This window comes from Mesoplodon mirus, assembly GCF_964341445.2.
Source record: "Mesoplodon mirus genome assembly, chromosome: 3".
NCBI classification, from domain to species: Eukaryota; Metazoa; Chordata; class Mammalia; order Artiodactyla; family Ziphiidae; genus Mesoplodon; species Mesoplodon mirus.
In genome coordinates this window covers 11542079-11558885 of record NC_138978.1, presented here as the reverse complement: position 1 = coordinate 11558885, position 16807 = coordinate 11542079, and the positions used below count along the sequence as shown (strand labels likewise).

The 16807-nt window shown below is 54.0% G+C and overlaps 1 protein-coding gene across 3 annotated transcripts in view; it reads right to left on the bottom strand.

The window, feature by feature from the left end:
• KAZN (kazrin, periplakin interacting protein) overlaps positions 1 to 16807 on the bottom strand; it is a gene marked incomplete at its 3' end in the record, with an annotated part of 481963 nt that overhangs the window by 58724 nt on the left and 406432 nt on the right. For all 3 annotated transcript variants that reach the window (XM_082614803.1, XM_082614802.1, XM_082614804.1), the window contains exons 3-4: positions 13599 to 13735; positions 7295 to 7465 (exon numbers count right to left, since the gene is read on the bottom strand). In XM_082614803.1, the coding sequence (XP_082470929.1) occupies positions 7295 to 7465; positions 13599 to 13735 (308 nt within the window). The remainder of the gene's footprint in view (positions 1 to 7294; positions 7466 to 13598; positions 13736 to 16807) is intronic.

Genomic DNA, 16807 nt, shown 5'->3' with positions numbered 1-16807 from the left:
TTTGGGTTATCTCCCCCAGGGTATGTGGGGTTGTATTAGAAGTGATCTCAAATTATTTGGGGGAGAAAAAGGGCACATATTAGAAATGTATTAATGCATATTCTTTCTTTCATAGTCAATTTCCACTTCCGCACTAGTTCCCCAGGCTCATGTCAGGGGAGAGGGGGCACATGGGGAGGGGCCCAAGGGCCTCGCACTGAGATTTCCAGTGAATCTGGGGGTCACCGCAGATGGCAGAGCCACCATGAGTGCTGGCTTTGCCCCTAAAATGGACACAGATGAAATGGAAAAACCTCATCTCATCTCTCTCCTAGCTCCAGAACTTTCCATACCTCCCCCAAGGCCCTGGGCTCCTCCATGCAGAGCAGAGGTCCTTGAGAAAGAGATTCTAGCTGAGAAATGAAGTTCTTGACCTAAAGCCTGATATACCCTCATCACATTGACCAGCTGTGTTATTTTAGACAAGTCACTGCCTTCTCCGAGCCTTACTTTTTCCCCATCTGTGTAATGAAAAGCCTAGACCAATCTTTAGGGCTCCCTCTAGCTTGGATACCCCAGGAGTCTATGAAATCACTCCCCTTCCACTGCCAGCCCCCAGGGAATATAAACCCGTATGGCAGAGGGAGGCCGAGTTGGAGTCAGCCCCACCCCCCAAGCCAGGTAATAATCTCTGCCTGGTTTAGAAAACTATCATGTGCTCAGTGCAACAGCCCTGGGTCTCAAGTAGGGAGTGTAGTGTAGGATTAGCTGTGCTTGACAGAGGAGAAACCAGAAACTCAGAGAGGTTAAATGACTTCTCCAAGCGTACACAGCAGGCACAATGTCCAAATTGGGGCCCAAGTCTGGGAGCCTGGGAGCCCCATGTGGGGTCTATGGTGCCCACGCTCCTCTGGGGCAAGGAAACAACCTGCACAAGTGATGCAGACTCTGAATCCACGAGGCAGAGAGTGGGGCGTGGCTGGTCACCACGGGATCCCCAGCATCTGGCTTGGGGCTGGGCACGTTCAGTGAAGCACTCAGTAAAAATCTGCAGAGGAAATGGAAGCAGGCTTCTGCCATGTCCAGGCGGCCAGCCCAGGGAAGCAACTCTGCTAGTTTACTACAGGAACAGTGGAGCGATCCTCCTGCCGAAGGAAGGAGGCAGGCTGGCTGTGTCTTGGAGCTGCCGTGTGCCTGCTGCAGGTCCAGTGTCATGGACTCACGTTTCCTGGACCACCGCATCTCACGCGGGACCACATCTGCTCTCCCCTCCAGGTGTCTGTGCATCTGGCCTCCGAGCCCTCCATCCTGGCACCGCTCCACGCGGGCAGCTGCCCCACTCCCTTGCTTCCTCCTGTCCAATCCATCTTGGCTGCCAGGAAGGTGGACTTGGGTGGGAAATGAGCGCCCAGCCGGTCTGCCATCATGCTAACTAACCCTCAGCTCTGCCCTCTTGCAGACGTCCCCAGCCACACCCGTGGAAAGCACAGGCAACTCCAAGTCGCCCACCGAAATAAGCAGCCCCTTGAGGCAGCACAGGAAGGCCCGAGGAAGAGGCCCGGGCAGGACTGCTCTCCTGTCCCCACCCGGCTTCCTTCTTCCAGGTGGACCTCCCCTCGGGCTGGGCCTGAGAGCGGCACCTTCTAACTCAGCAGGCGGCTTGGCATCATCGCTGCCTGACAATGGGGAGGGGCCTACGGTTAGTCCTGCAGGATGGAGCAGGTGTGCCTGTGAATTCTGAGCACAGGAACCTCTCACAAACTGTCCACTCGTGAGTTTAAACCTCTGAGACACAGCGAAACAGAGACGTGAACTGCAGACAAGGCATGTAAGGTCTAACTTAAAATACGTGCATGTACTCTCTGTCTCTCTCGTTGCTGCATTGAATCATCTTCCTGTGACAGTCTGCACAGCATTTCTCTACTAATCTCTTCCATTAAATGCAATTCAATGGTGGGAGCTCCCTCTCCGCCTCCACCCCCTGCTGAGAACCCGGAGCCCGCAGTTTTGAGCTCCTGGGAATTGGAGAATTGGCTCAAACACCCTCATGTGACAAAAGTCAGACAGAACTGGGTTCAAACTCCACTTCTACTATTTGACTTGCTGTGTGATCTGGAGCAAGTTACTCCACCACTCTGAGCCTCAAGGTCCTCACAGTAAGATGGGGAACTGAGAGGGATTACTTTTATAGGTAAGTTGTGGGATGAGGTGGCCCGGCATAGCGCCTCGGAGCCTAGGCTGTGGCATCCAACAGCCTGGATTTGATCCCAACTCTGCCACTTTCTAGCTGGGGGATCCTAAGAGAGGCCCCTCACCTCTCTGTGCCTTCATGTCCTAGTCTGTCTGATGGGGATAACATGGGTTCCATGGAGAGCGCTTAGCCGATGGTAAAAAAAAGAATGTTGGTGACTGCTATTATGAAGCAGTTTCCATTTCACAAGTAGGAGTCAGACGTGGAATAATTCACATGAAAGCCCAGGATACTGTCTGGTCTATTGTCCTGTTCAAAAAGTAGCAGGCTGTTAGGATTCCTTATGCCTCCCTGAGATCAGACAATCTGGGAAGTGGAAGGGGAAAGCGGCGCGGGGGGCCCTGCCCTCCCCCACCCTCAGGTGCCTAGCTGCCTGGAGGCCAGGATGTACTTCCAGTCAGAGAACAGGCCTGGCCCCAGAGGGATGCTGTGAGTGTGGCTAAAGGGAACCCTTTACCGGCTTTCCAAGGAATTTGAGCTTGGCTAGGGAACGTCTCTCCCGCCAAAGGCGGGGAGGATCCCGGGGCAGGAACCTTCCAAGCAAACACGAGAAGGGTCGTGCTCCCGTGGACTCCAGCTGCAGAGACGCTGCATCTGCACCAAAGGGGCATGATGCCAGCTACAAGTTGACTCCACCATCCTCTTCCTGGGCTTACTGGCCGCGACCCTGTCCCAGATCTCAGGCTGCAGTAGTCGCAGGTCCAGCATGGAGGTGCCAGCATGAGCTGATAAGGCAATACTGGCTCCATACCATCTCCAACAACCGCAGGCCCCGGGGCGGAGGGAGGCTCTGGGGGGACAATGTCGGGCTCGGGTGGGCCCCGACCTCATGTGTGTGGCCGGGGGTCTGAGCTCAGACCCAGTGTTCAGAGCTGGCTGTGGGCCAGGATGGCAGCGGTCCGGGGCCGGGAGGTGTGCTTGTGTGGCCAGCTGGTTTCCTCAGAGAGAGGGCAGGAGTGGTGCCAACCCAGAGCATAGCCATTAAAAAAAACCACCGCGATCACCCTTGACCCCTTGCCGCTCGACCCTGCCTCTCGCTGGTCCCTCACTGCGCCCTACTCTTGCCTGGGCCTGTGGCGGCTGTCATTTTCACAGACGACGAAACTGAGGCCCAGGCAGCTCAAGGACACCAAGTGACTGGCTAGTGGACGGGACGTGAGAATCCACGACTCCTGGTCCCGGCGCGGCCTGAGGACAGGCTGGTCCTCCAACATCAGTAACGACAGCTAACGTCCACTGAGTGTGGATGGTGAGCCTGCCCCGATTCCCCGTCACCTCACCTCACAATCACCCCAGGAGGAAGGTCTTATACGTATGAACACAGGCTCAGAAAGGTTAAGTCGCTTGTCAAAGATCACACAGCAAGAAAACGCAGGACCCCAACTGGGGTTGTGTTAGAACTAACTGCACGGCCAGGGCAGCAACAGACACTGAGACGAGGGAATCCCACACTTTACAGAGGAGTGGTTCGCAACCGGCGTGAATTCTCTCCCCCTCCAGGGAACACTGGGAAATGTCTGGAGACTTTATTCCCCACAGTTGGGAGGCACTACAGGCCTCTCGTGGGTGGAGGCCCGGGATACTGCTGCACACCGCACAGTGCACAGGACGGTCCCGCAACAGACTTCTCCGGCCCCAAGTGCCAACAGCGTTGAGGGTGAGAAGCCCTGTCTACAGGGTACAGAGTCACGTAAGAACTGTCTCCCATTTTGGAGAACATTGATAGAAAACTAGGTCACCAGGAACCAGGCTCCTGGGGGAGGGAGTGGACAGGACTAGCACTTGGAGGGGAGTCTGGGATCTCGGGGCTGGCAGCCCTGTCTCCCGCCTGCTCAGTGACTGGAGAGGCCACTGGGGAAGGCCTGAGGGATGAGCAATGGCTGGTAAGAGGACGCGCCTCCTTCAGGCCAGCATCTGGGTGTCCTTTCAGAGGCCTCCCATCACGGAGCACGGGGACTGCCCACCTCCCAGCTCTCTGCCTCTCAACTCTCTGGGCAGCTCTGGGTGAGCCTCCTGCACACCGAGCCTGTTTCCAAATCTGTAAAATGGGCACAACAAGAATATAGAGCTCACTGGAGTGACTGCTAATGGATATGGGTTTCTTATTAGGGTGATGAGATTGTTCTGGAATTAGATAGTGGTGACGGTTGCATAACTTTGTGAATGTACTAAAAATCACTAAATTTAAGTCATACAAGGACAAATTTTATAATATGTGAATTATATCTCAATAAAACAGCATATTGAATTTTTTGTGTGTGTGTGGTATGCGGGCCTCTCACTGCTGTGGCCTCTACCATTGCGGAGCACAGGCTCCGGACGCACAGGCTCAGCGGCCATGGCTCACGGGCCCAGCCGCTCCGCGGCATGTGGGATCCTCCCGGACCGGGGCACGAACCCATGTCCCCTGCATTGGCAGGCGGACTCTCAACCACTGCACCACCAGGAAAGCCCAAGTGGTTTGTTTTTGTTTTTGGTTTTTTTGCGTGAATATTTTTTACTTAAAAAAACCCCAACAAACCACAGGTGGTCTCCACAGAACCAGTGTGGCTACAGAGGTGAAACTGCTCCATGCGTGGTAATGCCTAGTTTGGCCAGAAGTTGTTATCAGGAAATGTCCCCTCCCCAAGGGTTGGAGCCCATCAGCAAGTACCAAGAGAGATGTTTGCTTCTTGGGAAAGCCAATGTCCTTTGACTTTTACTCGAGTGAAGCGGCCCTTTCAGCTGCATAGGGTGTGTGGAGACCCAGCGGAGGCTGGGTTGGGGAGGGGTAATGCCTGAATTGGGGCAGGGCCTGCTCACCCCTCACCAGGAAGCTGCCCCATGGCTTCAGTGTTGTGGGCAGGTCACTTAAGAAATTACCTATCACCAGTGCCACAGCCAGAACTCCTAGATCAGGAGTAAGCAAGTGACTCCAGATGGACCACTTGAATACCCTGTACTTGATCAGACTTTTGAAAACTGAAGTGAAATTCAGAGGGCAAAGGGTTTGGGTTCATCTCCCCCAGCAGGGGTCACTGAGTGGACCATTCCAGATGGAATCCTGGCTTTCCCACTCCCTGCGGCTGCCTTGGCTTCGGCCCATTTCCAAGCCTGGCCCTCCACCTTCCCACTGCACCTGTGAGCTCCTGACTTCCTTCCAGTGCACCCTGTGTGCTCAGATAGCCCGAGCTGCTTTCTGTTGCTTGCAACCCGAGGACCTCAGGCACACACGCAGGGAAGGTACCTTCCCTCTAGTCTCATCCTGGCCAGCAGTGCAGTGAGGGGAGCTGGACAACACTGCCCGGAGCCGGCAGCGCTGGAAGCCTCCAGGCTGTGAAATTCTGCAGATGGCAGGCAACAGAGGGGACCTCCAGGCAAGTGGACACCCCACCAACACTGGGGCTCTCACAGGCTGTGCCTGTGCTGACGTTACAGCAAACCCACCACCCTGAGCTGCAAACATTCACCTAACCATTCACTTAGCAGAGAGGCCTGATGCCTGCCAGAGGGAGGGGGCAAGAACCTGAGTTTTGCTGGCCAGAACTAAAGCAGGTCGAGTCATCCGGGTATGGTGAGAGTGGAAGCAGAGGTGAGCTGGCTCCCAATCCTGAAAGACCCCAGAATTCCCCAGGATGCTTGAGGTTAGTGGTCCATGGCAAGGAAGACCCATCTGTCCATCACAGGACGCTGGGAAGACTTGGGAGAATAAAGGTCTCACCTCACCCTGCACTCCCTTCCCAGACTGTCAACTTGAAAGGTTTCTGTCTGGGCTGCACATGGCAGCAAGGCCGCCAGCACCACCGCCCCCACTGGTGGGAAGACCCCAGAGAGGAGACCCAGCAGCTGGAGCTTCCTCCCGCCTGGGCAGCTCTCACCACTAGGGGTCAGCATTGGACAAGGAGATCCAGGAGGCAGAGGGTGGGACTGGTCCCAGGAGGGGCCCACAGATCCTGACTTGCCCTGGGCGACCCCTGCTCCTGAAGGAAGTGACCGTAGAAAACTTCCCTGTTGTCATATCGTCACTCACCATGTACAGGCCGGGCTCAGTGCTTCTCTTGCATTATTTCATTGCAATCCTCACAAGAGCCCTATGGGATATATGCATTTACCCTTACTGACAGTTGATGGAACTGAGGCCCAGACAGGTGAAGGGTCCTGCCCAAGGTCACACAGCTAGACAGCAATGGGGGCTGGATTCAAACCCAGAACCCATGGCGGTAACCACACTGGTAGCCAGCATCAGTGCTGCAGAGGACGCTGAGTTCTCGCTATGAACCATGCAGGACTCCCCCCATCTTGGGGGTTCCCTACACACTCTCCTCCCAGCCACCACCACACTGAGCCCTGGTGGTTTCAAAGGCCCTTTAAGCCACGAGCTCTCTAAAGTTGATCAAACATCTCTTGGGGAAGGCACAGTGGGATAAAGACCCTCACCCCCACCCCAGGACCAGATAAAGGTCACTGAAGCTCAGAGAAGTTCAGTGAGCAGACCAAGGTCACACAGGAGCAGGTAGAACAGAACTCCAGGGCTCTGGGCCTCAGTTCTGCTGGCAGGCCAGGCCTGGAAACACCACCTAGATAGACTCTCTGTCCCCACATGCAGGCTGCCCATCTCTGAGGAAAACACAGTGGAAGTATTTTGAGGGATTTTTTTGGATTAGAAAAAAACATTTTTTTCCTTGAGGACCCAAGTAATATAATAAGACTGATGAAAATAGGGGATAAAAAAGGAAATAAAAGCCACTTGTGATCTTACTACCCAGAGATAACCATTATTAATTTTTTGGTAGTTTTCCTCCCAAAGGCTAGTGGATGGTTTCCCAGCATCCCCACACGCTCGGCCCCAGGCAGGTGGATGAAGGGCGGTGTGGTTGCAGCGAACAAGCAGAGGGGGCATCCCAGACCCCGCCCCACCCCTGGCCCTGCCCCCGCCGCGGCCCCGCCCCCGACACGGCCCCGCCCCTGCGGACTCCACCCTGGACTCCCAGGTGAGCCCACGTGCACTCCCTGTCTCCCAGCACATGACATCACTTCCGGCAGATGCCCCACCAGGCCTGGGTGGGTGAGGGGGCGGGGTCTCACCATGGCCAGCTCCGCCTCCAGCTCCTTCATGCGGTTATCCTTGAGGTCCAGCTGGGAGCGCAGCGCCGTGGCGTGGTCCGTGGCTTCCTTGGCTTGGCGCCGCAGCTCCCACTTCTCGCGCTCCAGCAGGTCCTTCTCCTTGGCCAGGGCTTTGACGGCGTCCTCGCTCTCCTGTGGGGAGAGGCCAGCGTTACAAGGGGCGAGGCCTACCCTTGGCCCAGAGGGCCTTGACCCCCAGACCAGAGGAAGCGCAGGGAGGCCCCACAGCCCCGCAGGTGGCCGGGCGCTCGGGCCCTGGAGGAAGAAAGCCCTGGGTTCGAGCCTGGCTCTGCCACAAACTAGCTGGGAGACTGGAACAGAGACAAACTGTTAGTAGATGCTCAGCCGTTATTTTTTTCAACGGATAAATGAGCAAACAAACGTCCTGGGTAAGTTCTTTTAACTTATCAAGTCTTCATATCTCCATATTTAAAATGGAGGGGGAATCAATACTCCTCATTTCAAAGAATTGTTATAAAGACTAAATGACTTCATTTGAAGGAAATAGTTAAATGGAGCCTGATAAAAGTTAGGGTCAGTAGTGGGTTTGGGCCTCTGTTCTGCTGTTTGGTAACGTGTGTGTCACAGGAAAACAGGGACAGAGGAGGCACCTGCAGCCCACCTGCCTTGGCTGCCACAGGGCCCTGCCACCATCCCACAGGGTCACAGCCGACGATGGGACAGGCTGGACCCCCAGCTAGCTGTGGTGTCTGAATGCAGCACGGTCCTCTGCCCGTCACCCCGGCCCCAGCTCCCGGCTGGTCCTCCTGCATAAGTCGTTTTCTCCGAGATGCTGAGGAGAGGGCCGTGGTCTCCAGCTGTGCTGGTCCAGCAGAGCCAGCAGGCAAGGAGCAGCCGGCTGGATCGGGGGCCTGACCTCTGTTGGCAAGAGCCAATTTCAGGACACCAGGCGTCTTTCCCCCAGAGGAAGGGTCCCTGCAGGGGGCCCTGCCCACCCACCCAGCCATGGTCTTCCCATCCACCAAATCGAGAGCCAAACTCAAGGTCTCTGTGCAGCCTGGGACCGCGTTGAGAGGCAACCATCCTGCCTTGTCTAACAGCCCTGTCGCCGAAGGCCTGACTTCCAGATGGCCAGAGACTAGGAGGCCAAGGTCTGGCCCTTTCTGCATGGCTGTCACAGAGCTGTAGCTGTGGCTTAGGTTCCTGGGAAAGAGAGTGAGTCTGGGTCGAATCCTGGCTTTGCAAGAACAAGCTGCAATAACTGTCGTGCCTCAGTTTCCTCGTCTGTAACATGGGATCACAGCACTCGTCCTTGAGGGTGTTATTGTGAGGACTGGATGAGATAATCCAAGTTTAGAGCTCAGAACGGTGCCGGGCACACAGCAGGCACTCACTCATTCACTCAGGATGCTGCTCAAACGTCTCCGAGAGGCCTTCCCTGACTATCTGTCTAAGAAAGCAGCCCCAGCTGTTCCCAATCTGTTTCTCATACTGGTACCGGATACTGGTCATTCAGCCAATATTCGTGGATGCCACCAGCAGGCACAAACCAGACAAAAATCCCTGTGCCCGAGGAGCTTACACCAAAAAGCCCTCCTGCACACTCTAGGTCATCGGCAGACACCCGGGTCACAGAACAGCAGCCTGGCAGACAGCAGCCAAGGAACACTGCTGAGTAAAAGAATGAGTGTTTGGCAGCTGCTGTGACTGACTCCAAAGGCCATCACAGGACAGCTCTCCCAGCTGCGGTGAGTGGAGGACACAAGTGTCTGTGTCACCAGCCCCAGGCTTCTCAGTGTAGTCTAGAGGAGGTGCTGTGTGCGTCAGGGGGATGATTCCTTCCAGGACGTGTCTCCTAGGGGTCAGGGTGCCTGGGTGTGAAGTCTCAGCTCCATCCACTACAAGCTGTGTGACACTGAACAAGTAATGCAGCTTCCCCAAACCTCAACCACCTCATCTATGAGAGAACGACACTATCACATCCCAGGGTGAGGGTCAGAAGAAACTGGTAATGCGAGGTGCAAAGCAAAAGATGGCACTATTGCAAAAGCCCAGGCAAAGCTGCACTCTTGGGTTCTAGAAGCAAGGCTCTCCGTGCAGAGGGGCACTCCACCGCTTGTTATTTCTCTTCTCCTTTCTCTTTGAAGCTGTCTTCAGGTGGGGTCAGTGCAACAGCTGACAGGTATGGCCTCCTGGGTCACATGATGGACCAACCAGCTCTTTCCCCTGGAGCTGGGGACCACGTCCCAGCATCTACCCTCAGCACCTAGCAGCAAGCCTAGATCCTGGAATGTCCCATGAAATGAAGTGTGTGGATCAGAACCACTGAGACTTGGCTGGTGTACAAGTGGCTGCCTACCACATATCCCTGAATTAGGAAGAAGGTCCGCTAGGACCCCCAGGATCATTTTTGTCTCTGTGTCTCTTTGCAGTTGGTAGCTCCACTAGTTGTGAGCAGACCGAGGGTTCCAGGCTGGGGGCAAAGGCTGTAGGTGCTTCAGGGAAAGCACAGGGACACCCCCTCCCACGATCACAGCTCTGGCAGCAGGAGTGCAGGTCTCAGTAGCAACTGTCACGGAATGTTCTGTACACGTGTCGAGTACGGTGCTGAGGTTTCAGATGATTATATTTAAACAACCACCTGTGAGGCAGGGTCTATGATTATCTCTATTTTACAGATGAGCAAACTGAGGCCAGAGAGGTAAAATAACTTCTGCAGACCCGCAGAGAGTGTGGTGGAGGTCTCAATCCTTGCTGGCAGTGGCGGCAGGGAAGGAACTGAAGGAGACCTGCCTGGGGCGTTGAAACCTGACGGGGATCAAGGTGGCCGGAATTTATGAAGGTAGGACTCGGCCCAACTGTTTGGGACCTTAGATGCCAACCTGGGAGCTGAGGTCCCTCTGGCGACTTGACCTAAGTCAGTTTTCGCCTCTGTAAAAGGGGGATGATGGGGACAATCATACCTCATAGGGTTGCTATTAAAAATAGCAAATGTAAAGAGATTAGGACCAAGCCAGCATACAGTAAGTGCACAATTAATGTTTGTCATTATTAATATTATCCTGTGTCAGTGGTGATAGGTGGTCTCTAAAGATGGCCATCGTCATAGTCATTGTTAGGGTGCTTATCTAAACAGAGCCATCTTTTTTGATCCGCTTAGCCTTTTATCAGCATCACATTCCACTCATTCATTCATTCATTCTTTCTTTCTTTCATTTATGCCACGCAGCTTGCAGGATCTTAGTTCCCTGACTAGGGATTGAACCCAGGCTACAGCAGTGACGGTGTGAAAGCGCCAAGTCCTAACCACTGAACCACCAGGGAATTCCCGCCTCTGCTTTTCTGATCGGGATCTGTCCTCCTTCAAGGTGCATGTTCTCAGGGAACACTTCCCCCACCCCTGGTTCCTGGATCATCTGGGACCCTCGGACCCCCCGAGAAGGTCCTATCTGGGTTAATTTTCCACATGGTTCTTGCTTCTTCACTGAGACCCTACCATCCTCCCAGAGGCAGGGCCCATGACTGGGGTCTGTGTGCGGTCAGCCAGGACCCGCTCCTGCCTGGCCAGAGGCTTCCTGAGAGCAGGTGGCTGTGTGCTTCTCTGGGTTTGCCAGGGGGACCAACACCGGGCAGTGGTAGACGAGAGACCCACAGAAGGGCCCTGAAACCCACTGTGGAATTTCCATGATCAAATGCCTGACTCTGGATCCCCCAGAGGCAATAATAATAACAATAACAATAACAATAACAATAATAATAATAACCACGACAAGCATTTTTCCCCCGCATGCTTTCTGTGTACCAGAAACCTCAGTGCTGACAAGGCTGGCCTCTGAGTAGCTGCTGTCGTTATCCCGGTTTTAGGGATGAGGCCACATGGCTAGCGAGTGGCAGAGGTGAGAGTCTAACCCACTGTCTGGTCTTAACCACTGTACCACCCTGCCTCCCAGGCCAAGTGTGATGGTTACTTTTATGTGTCAACTTCACCAGACCATGGGGTGTCCAGCTTTTTGGCCAAACATCATTTCTGGGTGTGTCTGTGTGGGTTTCTTTGGATGAGATTAACGTTTGAACTGGTAGACTCAGTAGCTTGCCTTCCCCAGTGGCGGGGGCTGGGGGAGTGGGCATCATCCGATCCGTTGAGAGCCCAAATGGAAAGTGGAGGAAGGGAGAAGTTGCTTTCCACCTGAGAGTTGAGCTGGGACATGGGTCTTCTGCCCTTGGATGGAACTTACAAGTTGGCTCTCCGGCTCTCTGGCCTTTGACTCAAACTGGATGACACCACTGGCTCTCTAGCTTGTAGAAGGCAGATCACAGGACTTGTCAGCCACCACAATCATGTAGGCCAATTCCTTCTAATAAATCTTAATATATATATTACTTCTCTGAAGAGCCCTAAAACACCAAGGAAGCTGATGATCTGAGGACAAGCAGTGTCAAGGACAAGGTCAGCCCAGTGCCCTTTGCCCCTGGGGCCAGCAAATCACCAAAAGCAGGTATGGCTGTGGGCTGGTTCTCTGGCCCCTGCCCTGTGTCCCCTCCCCTCAAACAAGGGTGACCGTGTCTCCCTACTGATGGGCATGGGGCCACTCAAGTAAAGGTTCTCCCTGCCTCACCTGCTGAAGAAGGACCAGGCTCCTGGGACCTGCTACGGGCCCTCCAGCTGGAGAAGGAGAAAGGATGGAGGTGGACCAAGAGAGAGGCAGGTGGTGCTATAGTCTGAATGTTTGTGTCCTGCCAAAATTCATATGTTGAAATCCTAACACCTAATGTGATGACATTAGGAGGTGGGGCCTCTGGGAGGTGCTTAGGTCATGAGGGTGGAGCCCTCGTGAATGGGATTGGTGCCCTTATAAGAGACCCCAGAGAGCTCCCTTGTCCCTTCTGCCAAGTGAGGACATGGCAGGAAGTCTGCGACCCAGAAGAGGACCAGGAAAGCAGGCAGCCGGGGGTTCCCTTTCCTCCTCTCTGCTTCCACAGGTTGTTGACTTAATGCCACACTCTGTCTGCAAGTGACAGGCCCGGGGAGGCCAACTTCTAGGGACCCAGCTCACCTACTGTGGAAGGACAGGCAGGGGAAGCTGGGGCCCTGCTGCTCAGGGCTGGCACCCAGGGCACCCAAAGCTCCAGACCAGTCAGAGGCTGTGGGTCCCTAGCTGAGGGAGCTCCCCCGGGGCTGTTTTCATCCTGGAGAGGAAGGGATCTGTATACTTGGGAGGTGAGAGGGCAGGTCACTGGTAAACACCAAAGTGGGCAGTGGGGCTGAAGCTTTTAAATTCAAGTGCCATCTCTGACAGTCTAGCTCAGAGGGAACACGCGCGTGAATGCACTCATGCAACCAGGCCACAACCACTGGGAGAACCACTCAAACCTCCCACGGCCGAGGAAACTTAATGAGCTTCCCACCTCCGTTTTCTCCACGGAGTACATGCAAACCTTGGTCATAGCTGTTGTCATGTGGTATGATGTACTTGAAGGGCAGTTTTCAACAGTTTTTCCGCCCCGCTCACCAGAGGTTTCAACTCTCTCCCTGCAGACACAGCAGCTTACTAAGGCTTGCTTCATTGTGCGGACTGACTCTTTTTTCTTTAAGTTTTGGGACCCTCTTCAGCATGACCACAGCACATATACCAGACAGATATTTACTGAACCAAAGTCCTTGGTCATCTGACCAGAAACTCCTGCTCACCCCACAGAGCCCAACCTATATGTCACCGCCTCTGTGAAGCCTTCCAGGACTCTCTCCCAGGAGGCAGAGTTTCCTGCTGTCTTGTTCTCCCCAGCCCTTTCTTCACACTCTTATTATGGTACTATTCGTAAGACACAGAGCTGACCGTCACTGAGCACTTAGCATGCACTAGGCGCTATGCTGAATGCCCTGGATCCATCATCTCGTACGGTCCTCATCACAGCTCTGCAAGGTCTGCACCACGATCGCTGTTTTGCAGATGAGGAAACTGAGGCTCTGAGAGGTTAAGGGAGATGCCCAAAGGCACACAGGTGGGGCACCGGGATCTGAACCCAGGCTAGCCGGAATCCAGAACACACACTGTCACTGACGGCGCGTTCCTGTCCAGGCTGGTTTGCCCAGGAGGCATGGAGCCGTAACTAGGGGCTGTGCCTGTTCATCTCAGCGCCCAGACCTGGGCCTGACAAGGGGCCTCCCCAAGTGAGCATAACGGGACACGAGCAGTGCATCTGTGTTTTGAGATTCAAGGCCAGACCCTGTGCTGGGTGGGGGAGGGGCAGTAATGAGGGGGCTGGTGGGTGGGGGGAGGGGGAGGGGCGGGGGCTGCGTGCTGACCTTGCGGTGCTGCTCGTAGTTGCGGATGAAGTCGCGCAGCTGCTCTTCGCGGCTCTCCAGCGTGGCATACAGCTGCTGCATCTGGCTCACCAGGTCCGTCTTTTCACCCTTTAGGCGCTTCCGGTCGGCTTTCATGGCTGGGGGACAGAGAACCGAGTTAGTTCCCGAGATCCTAGCCGCCTGTCACCCCGAACGCTGAGAAGGGACCCCGTCTCCTTCCCTCTTATGGACAGACGAGGAAACTGGGTTCAGAAAGAGGAAGTTTCTCTCCCCAGCTCCTGTGTTACTCAGAGGCATTCCCCAGATTCAAACCTAGGCCCGCCTATCCCTAGAGTCCCAATTCTCATTTCTCAGTTTTACTGACCCAGCCAGGGGAGCAAGTCCTTGACTGTCCCCGCCCTGAACTGCCTAGGGCCGCAGAAGGAAAGAGCTGTGGAGGCCTGGTGAGCTTGTGACCCCCCTGCTCCCCCGTTGCTACCCACGGCCCAGGAAGCTGATGGGATCCTTTACTTCCTGCTGAAATGAAATCCCAGGGCCCAGTCTGAGCCCAACAGAACTCAGCCCAGCCCAACAGTCCACTGTCTGCTCCAACTCCTTCACAGGGAAAAGTGTTTGATTAAAAACACGCAGCAAGTTATGACACCAAAAGTATGAGTAACAGGAGAAAAAGCAGATACACTGGACTTCATCAAAATTAAAAACTTTTGTGCTTCAAAGGACACCATCAAGAAAGTAAACAGTGCAAGGAATGGGAGAGCAGATTTGTAAACCATATATCTGATAAGGGGCTTATATCTGGAGTATATAAAGCACTCTTACAATTCAATAATAAAAAGACAAATAACCCAATTAAAAAAATGGGCAAAAGATCTGAACAGACATTTCTCCAAGAAATAGCCAATAAGCACCTGAAAAGGTGGTTTACATAATTAGTCATCAGGGAACTGCAAATCAAAACCACAATGAAATACTACTTCATACTCACTAGAATGGCTAAGATATAAAAAGAAGACAGTAACAAGTGTTAGCGAGGATATGGAGAAACTGGAACCTTCGTACACTGTTGGTGGGAATGGAAAATGGTACAGCCTCTGTGGAAAACAGCTGACAGTTCCTCAAGTGATTAATCATAAACTCCCCCTATGATACAGCAGTTCCACTCCTAGGTGTGTATCGAAGAGAACTGAAAACGTATGTCCACACAGGAACGTGTCTACATATGTTTATAACAGCTGTAACGATAACAGCCGACCACATGTCCATCAACTGATGAATGAATGTTTAAAAACGTAGTACCTCCATATAACGGTATATTATTTGACAATAAAAAGAAGTAATGATTCATGCTACAATGTGATGAATCTTGAAAATATTAGGTTATGTGAAAGAAGCCAGTCACAAACGGCCATGTGCTGTATAATTCCATTCAAATGAAGTGTCTAGAATAGGGAAACCTATGGAGACAGAAATTAGATTAGTGGTTGCCTTGGGCCGGGGGCTGGAGATATGGAGGTGTAGCCAAAGGGCATGATGAAAATATTCTAATACTGATGTACATCTCTGAATACAATAAAAACTATTGAATCACGTACTGTAAATGGGTGAGTTGTATGCTATGTGAATTGTATCTCAATAAAGATGTCACACAGACACAGAGACATGGTGCCCCGTGTTCCACACAGCCTCCTGGCAGCAGTGTGGCTTTTGCTTCCTCCAGACTCTCCTCACGACGGCACTGGCTCTGTACAGAAGGGAGTGGAGACCGGCAAGCCTGGGCTTGTGCAGGGCGGGCCCCACTGACCTCCCCAGGGCCCCCAGAACTCCATCCCCTCCCCCCTCTGTGGAGAGAACACTGAGGAAGGAACTGTGGAGGCAGTGGGGAGGGGGCAAAGCAACTCCTTGGCTCTGGAAGCTTCCAGCCTGAGAAGGCACAGAGTGGTTAAGTAATTTGCCCAGAGTCACAGAGCCACATCTGACTCCAAGGCCCAAACACTTGACCCTACATTATGCTGCCTCTACAGAGAAGCCCCCAAACCCCAGAGGGTCCCAGCCCCACGGCTAGCTGAGGGCAGCGATAGGGGGCAGGCAATGGCGGTGTCACCCCATCTTGTCCCGGCCAGTGAACCTGCAAACTCAGCCTCTGACATGAAGAAGTATGGCATGAGGACTGAGCACCCTGGGCTCTGGCTCGGCGCCTGACATAAGCTGCATCTTCACCCCCTGCCTCCACCCGGCACCGCCCTGTAGAACAGGGTAGAGGCAGCTCAGCTGGGGCAGTGTCGTCACGTGCAAGGAGCCCTGGGGAGACCCCTGCAGTGGGGACCGCAGGTCTTGGGGGGCCCTTTAAATTCCAGCTTTGAGCCTCCTGGCTGCTGCAGCTGGACTTGTCCCCTTCATGGCCAGCTTGGTGGAGCAGCAGCTTAGGTCACCGTGGCCGGAATTCCAGGCCTGACTCTGGGCTGGACCCTGCCAGGCTGCAGACCGAGAAAACACAAAGGCTGAATCTCACGGAATGATGCCAGGTGAAGATCACTTAAAAACGAAGACGAGGTGCCTCTGGAACCTTGGTGTGAACCAAGAAGCTTCTGTGCCGTCTGCCCAGCTTTTCAGAAGCACAAATGTCCACAACCCACCCAGGAAACTCACGTGGAGGACCTGGGAGCACCTGGGGACGCCCCACAGGCCTGAGGTGGGAAAGTGGGCGTGTGTCCCCATCGAGCCTGAACATCCCCAAGTATCCAGGTGCTGTCACCCCAACAGATGGGGGGTCCCCTGAAGGGGGGAACAGGTATTGTAACTCTTTAGGGAAACAAGGCACTGAGCCTGACAGACTCCCCAAGAAATAATTTAAACTACAGACACACAGCTATGAAAATTACACAGTGGAATGCGTCCTTCCTTTGTCATAAGCATGCTTTTATTTCTCCTTCAAAACCCTGTTTGACGATCTCCAAACATCCTTAATGCAAGACGAGGTGATGGTCCACGAGCATGACGCTCTCTCTCTGTGACCAGCCTCCTCCTGCCTCGGCCCCAAGCTCCCCAGCGCTCTGTTCTCCTTCCCGGCCACCCAGCTTCACCCAGGTGTGTCCCACGCCAGCAGCTAGGCCACTGGAACCACTGCCATGGTGATGGGTGATGTCATACCCAGTAGACCCTGCAGGAGACCAGCCTGGCTCCTGGGAATGTGGGGACTCTGGGGGTGAGAG